The sequence below is a fragment of the Myotis daubentonii genome, chromosome 5, assembly GCF_963259705.1.
Source record: "Myotis daubentonii chromosome 5, mMyoDau2.1, whole genome shotgun sequence".
NCBI lineage: Eukaryota > Metazoa > Chordata > Mammalia > Chiroptera > Vespertilionidae > Myotis > Myotis daubentonii.
The window spans coordinates 31294545-31304087 of NC_081844.1; the positions used below are offsets into that span (position 1 = coordinate 31294545).

General features: G+C 55.9%; 1 protein-coding gene across 1 annotated transcript; it reads right to left on the reverse strand.

Annotated features, from left to right (window-relative positions):
* Window positions 1-722: 722 nt before the first annotated feature.
* Window positions 723-8340, reverse strand: EBI3 (Epstein-Barr virus induced 3). The gene is made up of 5 exons (XM_059695262.1): window positions 7810-8340; window positions 6736-6856; window positions 5517-5695; window positions 4297-4454; window positions 723-877 (listed from the first exon to the last, which is right to left on the reverse strand). The coding sequence occupies exons 1-5, from the start codon at window positions 7874-7876 to the stop codon at window positions 725-727; spliced, it is 678 nt and encodes a 225-aa protein (XP_059551245.1). The 5' UTR covers window positions 7877-8340; the 3' UTR covers window positions 723-724.
* Between the last annotated feature and the right edge of the window lie 1203 nt (window positions 8341-9543).

The following is a 9543-nucleotide window of genomic DNA, read 5'->3' on the forward strand; positions in this document are numbered from 1 at the left end:
CTATTCACAGATTCTGGGGGTTAGATGTGGTTATCTTTTGTGTGGCGGTGGGGGGTGGGGGGAGGGTATTATTCTGCTACCACAGATGATGTGGTCAGGGAAGACTTCTTGGAGGAGGGGACCTTTGAGATGAGACCCAAGTGAAATCCACAAACAAACCCATGGATTGAGAAAATCCTTCCAGGCCTGGCTGCTTTGTCCCCTCCTCAGAGAAATCTTCCCAAACAAACGATGTCCCATTTGTGTCCACTCACATCGGGGCTCACATCGTTTGAGACGATGGGGGAACCAAACTGCTGAACTGAATGGCTCCCACCATCCCGTCCCAGGCAGAACCCCTCCACACCCACCCCAACTCCTCAAGCTGCGGTCTCTTCCCCTCTCCAGCCCTGACCCTGTCCACGGAGTGGGGACTCACTGTTTGTGTGTCCTGCTCTGTTCTGTCCTAACTCCTCTCTGGGTCTGTTGAACAAAGGGAGGAAGAGTCTTTATTTTAGTAACAATGGTCCTTGTCTAATTAAACAATAAATAACACGTCACATTCACAGTTCTGCAGTCAAAGGAGAGAGCACATCCCCGATTCACAGATTAGGAAATTCAGTGTCAGAGGCAGTCACGTGTCCAAGGTTGCCCAGCCACTCAGCAGCAGCCCCAGGCCAGTCAGGTCCCATCCACCCCTGAGTGGGTAGCGGTGAGGGGAGGGGATGTCAGGAACCAGCCCCTGCTACTGGCCCAGCGGCCCCGAGGCCGTGGCAGGGAGACTCCAGTGGCTTGGCTGCCCGTAGTCAGTGAGGTCCCGGGCGGCCACCTGGACGCAGTACCGGGCGTGGGGCCTCACAGCCCTGAGGGTGAAGGACGTGGCTTCGATGGGCCCCACCTGAGAGCAGAAAGACTGGTCAGTGGGGTCGGTGTGACTGAGCCTCCAATCCTCATGCTCCATCCTAAACCGGTCGCCCTCCACAGCCCCTCCCAGGCTGTGGCTTGTGTGGTCCTGACCTGTGTGGGCTTCCTGCTGGTCCCAGAGCCAACTCGTTCAGGAATCCTGCCTGGACCGCGCCGAGGCATGGTTCCGTTTCAAGGGGTGTCTCAGTGGTGAGATCCCTCACTCCCAGACCTTCCCCGCCCCCCAATCCCATCCCTCCTCCTGGCTCTGAACCAGAGCTTCTATCATTGACTTCAATGCCTCCCTCCCCAACCACCGCCCCCAGTCTCACTGTATTAACCATGTTTTAATTTTTTGTATCTTAGGATATTTTGGCGTCTTAACATCTTGCTGGCCGGGAACGGACTGCCCTTCTTGGGGTCAGCCAGTTGTTAGAGATGGCAAAGGGGCACGCCTTTCATAGACAAACCAACCAATCCCCCCTTTTCTCTAATTCCCCCACACAGGCCGGTAGTCCTCCCGCCCTCAGTCACCCAGTGCCAGGTGCCAGGCAACGTGAGATCACCCATGTAGCCCAGAGCCCACAGGATTATTCACACTCGCCAGCCCCCGGCAGGCACCCACCCTGTCCCCTTCCCCAGGGAAACCCCAGCAGAGCTCTGCCTTGGCTCGCCACTCCCTCTTGCTCCAGCCGCCCGAGTCCTGATGCTGCCTGTACGCCCCGCATGGCGCGGCGTGTCCCCTTCTCTCAGGACACGTAGTCAGTTCTTCTCTCGATGGCCTTGGCCTCTCATGTCCCCACGCAGGGACCTCCGAAGATTAGAGTCCCATGGGTACGAATGAGACACCCACTTGGGTCGCCTTCCCTGCTTTCTCTCCCATCCATCTTTTCTCCCCTGTCCTGCTGCTCCGCACTCTCCCTCCCTGACCCGGCCCTCACCTCCTTCCATCTCCCACTGAATTGTCAGAATGTCCCACTCCAGCCCCCACACTCAGCTGCCCAACCCCAGGCCTGCCTAGCTCCCTTCCCTGCTCTGCCTGAGTGTCCCATATCGTAGGCCGATATGGTGCTGCAAGTTGTACATTTAGCTTAATGGTTGCACAACTTTATGAACATACACAAAGCCACTGGCTTAAGCACTTTAAAACAGTGACTTTGCTGGCATGTGAGTTCAATCTCAATTTTAAAACTGCAAAGACTTAAGAAAATTAATGAACACTAGTAAAATTTAAAAGCCAGTTCCCGGGCTACTCGCCACACTGGAATCGCTCGGCAGCCACCGTAGCTCATGGCCACTGTCCTGGAGCGGACGGAGAAGACCCCCCAGCACCGAAGGCCCCCACACCGCGGGGCAGGCTGTGAAAAGCCGCGCTGCAGGCTTGCTTCTCAGCCCAGGATCCGGCTCCGCCCAGGCCACCACCGACCTTCGGATGCTCACAGGACACTGCCGTTATTTTTTATTTTTTAAGAAGTTAAGACAACCCTAGCCGGCTTGGCTCAGTGGATAGAGCGCCGGCCTGTGGACTGAAGGGTCCCAGGTTCGATGCTGGTTAAGGGCACATGCTCAGGTTGCGGGCTCGATCCCCAGTGTGGGGCGTGCAGGAGGCAGTTGATCAATGATTCCCTCTCATCATTGATGTGTCTATCTCTCTCTTCCTCTCTGAAATCAATAAAAAAATATTTAAAGGAGGAGGAGGAGGAGGAGGAGGAAGAGGAGGAGGAGGAGGAGGAGGAGGAGGAGGACGAAGAGGAGGAGGAGGAGGAGGAGGAGGACGAAGAGGAGGAGGAGGAGGAGGACGAAGAGGAGGAGGAGGAGGAGGACGAAGAGGAGGAGGAGGAGGAGGAGGAGGACGAAGAGGAGGAGGAGGAGGAGGAGGAGGAAGAGGAGAAGGAGGAGGAGGAGGAGGAGGAGGACGAAGAGGAGGAGGAGGAGGACGAAGAGGAGGAGGAGGAGGAGGAGGAGGAAGAGGAGGAGGAGGAGGAGGAGGACGAAGAGGAGGAGGAGGAGGAGGAGGACGAAGAGGAGGAGGAGGAGGAGGAGGAGGACGAAGAGGAGGAGGAGGAGGAGGAGGAGGAGGACGAAGAGGAGGAGGAGGAGGAGGAGGAGGACGAAGAGGAGGAGGAGGAGGAGGAGGAGGAGGACGAAGAGGAGGAGGAGGAAGAGGAGAAGGAGGAGGAGGAGGAGGAGGACGAAGAGGAGGAGGAGGAGGACGAAGAGGAGGAGGAGGAGGAGGAGGAGGAAGAGGAGGAGGAGGAGGAGGACGAAGAGGAGGAGGAGGAGGAGGAGGACGAAGAGGAGGAGGAGGAGGAGGACGAAGAGGAGGAGGAGGAGGAGGAGGAGGACGAAGAGGAGGAGGAGGAGGAGGACGAAGAGGAGGAGGAGGAGGAGGAGGAGGAGGAGGAGGAGGACGAAGAGGAGGAGGAGGAGGAGGAGGAGGAGGAGGACGAAGAGGAGGAGGAGGAGGAGGACGAAGAGGAGGAGGAGGAGGAGGACGAAGAGGAGGAGGAGGAGGAGGACGAAGAGGAGGAGGAGGAGGAGGACGAAGAGGAGGAGGAGGAGGAGGAGGAGAACAAGGAGAAAAAGAAGAAGTTAAAACAGCCCTGGTCGGTTGGAGAGTCATCCCAACACCAAAGGCTGTGGGTTCCATTTCTCGTCAGGACACATGCCTAGGTTTCAGGTTTGACCCCAGGTCAGGCCATGTACAGGAGGCAACAGATCGATGTTTCTCTCTCCCTCTCTCTTGCTCTCTCTCTCTCTAAAATCAATAAAATCTTTTTAAAAAAATGTTAAAACAATATAGGTTGTTTTCAATCAAGGTGAAATTTACATGGCATAACATTAACCATTCTAAAGTGGACAATTCCATATCCCTTAGTACATTCACAATGTTGTGCAACCAGCGCCTCTAATTCTAGAAAATTCCATCACCCCCCCCCCCCAACCCTGTTTTCCTCAGCAGTCACTCCCCACCCTCCTCCTCAGCTCCTGACAACCCTGGATCTACTTTCCATCTCTGGATGTGCCTGTCCTGGACATTTCACATCCGTGGAATCACACACCTTGCGTGCCTGGCTTCTCTCACTGGGCATCCACACATTCAGGGTTCATCCACATTGCAGAGAGTGTCAGTGCTTTCACGGCTGAGCAATGCTCAGTGTGCGGATGGGCCGTGCTTTGTGAATCCACTCACCCGCGGATGGACATTTGAGCGTTTCCACCTTTCTGCTATTGTGACTAGCACTCTGTGAAGATCCTGTTTGAGCCCCTGCTTTCAAGTCTTTGGGGCAGATACGCAGGAGCAGCAGTGGAGCTGCGGGGCTGCCTGCATTTTGCACATTAGCCTCAGTGCACCTTTACACGTGCTGCTCTACCTGGGACTCACCCCCCCCAGCTGCCTCCCATCTTCCTCACCTGGCGAAAGCGGGCGGCTCCTTGACGCTTGTAGCGGATCCAGTACTTGAGTGAGAAGATCTCCGGGAAGGGCCAGGTCCTGGGAGGTTCCCACTGCACCCTCAGCCCCTGCCCATGGAGGGGTCTCAGGTGCACGCCTTCTGGAGGGTCTGGTTTGACTGACAGACAAACAGGAGACAGGGTCAGCAGAGGGCAGTTCCGTGCGTGCATGCAAACAACCAACAAATATTAATTGAGGGGCTACTGTGTGTCCAGTGATGCTCTGGGCCCTGGGGACACAGCAGTGACCAGTAGAGACCCAACCCGACTCCTTTTGGAGCTGAATCCACAGGACAGAAGGCCAGAGACCAGAAGGAAATCTGATCATAAAGAGGAGGGAAGGGCTTTAGCAGTGGCAGCACCGTAGCCAATGGGGTTTATCCGGGGCGAGATTATTGCTCATTGAAAAAAAAAAGAGTAGGGGAGAAAGTTCAGGAGTGCAAGGAAGAGAGTGGCTTGCAACTTTTTGAGACATAATTCGCATATCACAAAACTCACCCTTTCAAAGTGTACAGTTCAGTGGTTTTTAGTACATTCACCATGTTGTATGAACACCACTATTTAATCAGAACATTTTCATCACCCCAAAAAGAAATCCACACCCATTAGCAGCCACCCCCCCCCCCCCCCCCCATTACTGCTAGGGAGCAGGCGGGTCAGGTCACAGGAGGACTTGGGCGTTACCCCAAGGGAGGCGGGAGCTAGAGCTGTGGGCCGAGGGGCGGGACCTGGCTAGGGTGCTCACAGCGCCCTCTGGTGGCTGATCCAGGGAAGGCGCCCTCTGGTGGCGGCTGAGGGAAGAGGGTGGGAACCGGAAACGGGCGAGAGGACTGAGGTCCAGGTGGGCGGTAAAGAAGTGGGATCATGCCGAAACCGGTTTGGCTCAGTGGATGGAGCGTCGGCCTGCGGACTGAAGGGTCCCAGGTTCGATTCCGGTGAAGGGCACATGCCCGGGCTTCGGGCTCGACCCCCAGTAGGGGGCGTGCCGGAGGCAGCTGGTCAATGATCCTCTCTCACTGATGTTTCTAGCTCTCTCCCTCTCCCTTCCTCTCTGAAATCCCACAGGATCCGCGATAGAGGTCAGGACTGTGTGACAGGCAGGCGGTGGGGGTACCTCGATGGGGGGAAGAGCACAAACAAGCCAGGGACCCCCCTCACCCCCCAACCATGGCCCCACTCACTGATGTGCTCTGGGACAAAGGTCAGGAAGCTGCTGCTGCTGCCCCCGGGGTGGACAGCGGTGAGGTTCAGCATGTAGGGCACCATGGAGAACATCTGGACGTCCGGGATGGTGCAGCTGGTGGCCTCTGGGGTGGGCTGGAGGCAGGGCTGGCTCTCCCCGTGGGCGGCCACTCCCAGCCTGGACACGGGTGGCACTGTGAGGCCTCAGCACTCCTGCTGGCCCTGCCGTGCCCTCGATCCCAAGCAGGGACCGAAGTGAGGAGCCCTGGCTCGGGGTCCGGCTCTTGCTCTGTGACCCTCACGCGGGGGAGGCACTCACGGGACATCACAGACCCCACAAGTACCCAAGGTTCGGGGTGAAAAGCACGCTAGGTGCTCGGGTCCCAGATTCTACAGGTTTCTGGAAGATCAACATTCCAGCCTTAGAATTCCCACATTCTGAGGTCTACAGAGTCACAGACTCCGGAATCGGAAACAGTAAGGTTCTGAGACATAGAACTTCCTACAGCATCACAATGTCCTGTTTCTACATTGTCCCATGCAGCCGTCATTGGCCGCCCGTGGGGTCCAGCGCTTGAAACACAGCTACATGACTGAGTGGGGCTTTAAGTGGGATTCATTCTGTGTATCTAAGTGTAATGTCTCCAGTTACCAGAACACTTGGGAAAGTTGTTTGGAACAAGTTGGGTGCATGAATTTATTGCTTCAACGGCAAATTTTATGAAATCCAATCAGATCAAGAATTTCTAATGAAAGTTTAGTATCTGAACTGAAGGGCACTATATTCATAAAATACATGTGGAATTCTGAAGATTTCGTGTAAAAAGGAAGGATGTAAAATATCTAATTTTTAAAGTAATGATAACGATAATATTTTAGTTATTGCTATATTAATTTCTATTCTAAATTTAAATATATACATTGAATATAAGTATGTTCAATTACATTATGCTTAATCATTAAATGATAAATATTTAGAAATATAGATATTATTTACATAAAATATTAATTTCACCCATTTCCTCTTACTTTTTAAATGTGGCTTCTAGAACATTCTAAGTGACCCCTGGTGTGACATGTGTATTGTAGGAGGCACGTTTCTACAGGACCCGCTGCCCTAGCACTCGCAGGGCTCCAGGTCCGCGCTGGCTGCTGTCGCCCTCCTCCCAGGGGTCAGGTCCTGCTGTGGAACCTCCAGGAAGCCCTCCAGGCTCTGACCTGTATGTGGCGATGAAGGCTGTGGGCCTGGTGGAGTTTGCAGCCGGTGGCAGGGTCCAGAAGCAATCTACGGCCATCGGGTACCTAAAGGCCCAGCACCACACCCTGGACTGGGTGGGGGCTGCAGGGGTGAGGGAGGAGGGAGGAGCGTGAGCTTTCAAACCACCCACAAGTACCCAGGGTTTGGGGTGAAAGCCACCCTCGGTGCTCAGTCCCAGATTCCACATTCCAGCCTTAGAATGCCCACATTCTGAGGCCCACAGAATCAGACTCTGGAATCTGAAACAGGAAGATGCTGATTCTCTCCATTTCCGAGACACCAGGGCTGTGAAGCCCTCCCATGGGTTCATCCCCCTGCACCCCCAGCCAGTGCCGGGCATACGGGAGGCACCTGATAGGCTGGTGGAATGAGTACATGAGTGAAAGGCACCTACGTCACCTCTCACCCCCCTACAACCTGCAAAGGTAGGGACTGTTGGCTCATTCTCCAGGGTTACAAGCCACAGAGGAGACTGCGGTAGTGCAGAACCTGACGGGGGGGATATTTCACTGTATCTCCTCTTTGTTACAGATTTTTGGTTTTGTTAATCTTCACCCGAGGCGATTTTTCCATTGATTTTTTTTTTTTAGAGAGAGAGTGGAAGGGAGGGGGAGAGACAGAGAGAGAAACATCGATGTGAGAGAGACACATCAATTGGTTGCCTCCCCAATGTGGCCCAACCAGGGCCGGGGATTGAGCTTGCAACCGAGGTACGTGCCCTCAACTGGAATCGAACCTGGGACCTTCAGTCTGAAGGCCGACGCTCTACCCACTGAACCAAACTGGCCAGGGCTCCAGTTCTGTTTTGAAGCACATGAGTACATGCAATTAACTCTCTCTCTCTCTCTCTCTCTCTCTCTCTCTCTCTCTCTCCAGGCGGTGGCTGCCACTACCTGGTGTCACTTTCGAGTAGGATTCATCTGTGTCTCACTTTCCCACCTGTGGAACCCCCTCCCATCCCACCCCAGAAGCTCCCACAGCAAAGTCCAGTCCCCAGACTGGCCCTGTCCCCCAGCCCCAGGGGCCCTCCATACCTTCTCTCCCACTGCAGGGGGAGCAGCCAGCCCAGAGGGCCAGGGCCAGGAGAAGTCTTGGGGCCATGACTCCTGTGGGCTCCACTTCCAGACGCTGGGCAAGGGGCCCCTTGGGAAGGCGGGGCACGCAGACCTGCCAAGCTCCCCCCTTCCCTTTCTCTGGGTTGGACTCACTGGCAGGTTCGTGGGGCCGAGGGGAGTCAAGCAGGGGCAGCAGATCCGCTAGTCCCGTTGCTGGCCACCCTGGCCAAGGGTGCGGAAGGCTCTGAGGTGGAGGCAGGGGGAAGAGGCCACAAAAGGGAGAAGTGGAGACCCCGTGGCCTTTCCCAGCACAGTCAGTCCTTCCTTCCGGCTGCAGTGAGGAGGGGCTGGGGAAACCCCAGAGGGGACGATCGCATGGAGCAAGACAGAGACAGAGGCAGGAGGGGAGAGGAGAGGAGAGGGGAGGAGAGGGGAGAGGGGGTGGGAGACTCAGGAGAGGAGAGGGGAGAGCGGGTGGGAGACTCAGAGGAGAGGAGAGGGGAGAGGGGGTGGGAGACTCAGGAGAGGAGAGGGGAGATCGGGTGGGAGACTCAGAGGAGAGGAGAGGAGAGGAGAGGAGAGGAGAGGAGAGGAGAGGAGAGGAGAGGGGAGAGGGGGTGGGAGACTCAGGAGAGGAGAGGGGAGAGGGGGTGGGAGACTCAGGAGAGGAGAGGGGAGATCAGGTGGGAGACTCAGAGGAGAGGAGAGGAGAGGAGAGGAGAGGAGAGGAGAGGAGAGGAGAGGAGAGGAGAGGAGAGGAGAGCGGGTGGGAGACTCAGAGGAGAGACAGGGATGGAGATAGACACACACAGATAAGAGCGGAGACAGAGAGATAGAGACGGAGAGAGACAGGAGGTAGGCATAGAGGAGAGAGACAGAGATTGAGACAGGGAGAGGTGAGATAGAGAAATAGACACAGAAAAAGAGAAAGTCAGGAGACGGAGAGATAGAGACACAAAGTCTAGGAAAAAAGAAGACGGGGACAGGGAGACCCGGCATCTACACGGCAGATGCCCATTCACGCGGGGACCACTGTGACGGGGTCCCCGCTTACCGGCCAGAGAGGGACAGAGCAGACCTGGGGGCAGCCCCTCCCATGACATCCTCCCAGCCACGGGGATGCCCGGCGGCTGAAGCCCCACTGGACACCCTGCCTGCCCAGGATGAGCGAGGAAACCCCCGGGGCAGGCTGGACACGGGGGTTCACGGTCTTAGTCACCTCCTCCCGGGCTGGGAAGGGCCGAGAAGCACCAGGGGATTTCAGGGAAGTTGCCAGGGCAGGGGGTTGGGGTAGGCTCTCCCTCCCAGGGGCTGGGCCCAGGGTCAGGAGAGTGAGGTCAGCGCAGGCGTGGCTCCTGTCTTCCCTTAACTCTGGGAGACTCTGTTCAGGGTGAACTTTCTGGCATCCATTTGACTTCTTAAAATGTTGCATGAGCCCTCACCGGTTTGGCTCAGTGGATAGAGCGTCGGCCTGGGGGCTGAGGGGTCACAGGTTCGATTCCGGTCAGGGGCATGTACTTGGGTTGCGGGCACATCCCCAGTAGGGGGTGTGCAGGAGGCAGCTGATCGATGTTTCTCTCTCATTGATGTTTCTAACTCTCCATCCCCTCTCCCTTCCTCTCTGTAAAAAATCAATAAAACACATTTAAAAAAATATAAAACGTTGCATGAACACAGTGTTCATCATGGGGCTGAGACTTGGGTGCGGGAGGG

Coding starts and splice junctions, on each gene's coding strand:
- EBI3 (XM_059695262.1), bottom strand. CDS start 7,876: ATGGCCCCAAGACTTCTCCTGGCCCTGGCCCTCTGGGCTGGCTGCTCC. Junction 6,857..7,809: donor CCCCTGCAGTGGGAGAGAAG/GTATGGAGGGCC, acceptor TCACCCCTGCAG/CCCCCACCCAGTCCAGGGTG. Junction 878..4,296: donor GAGCCGCCCGCTTTCGCCAG/GTGAGGAAGATG, acceptor TTCTGCTCTCAG/GTGGGGCCCATCGAAGCCAC.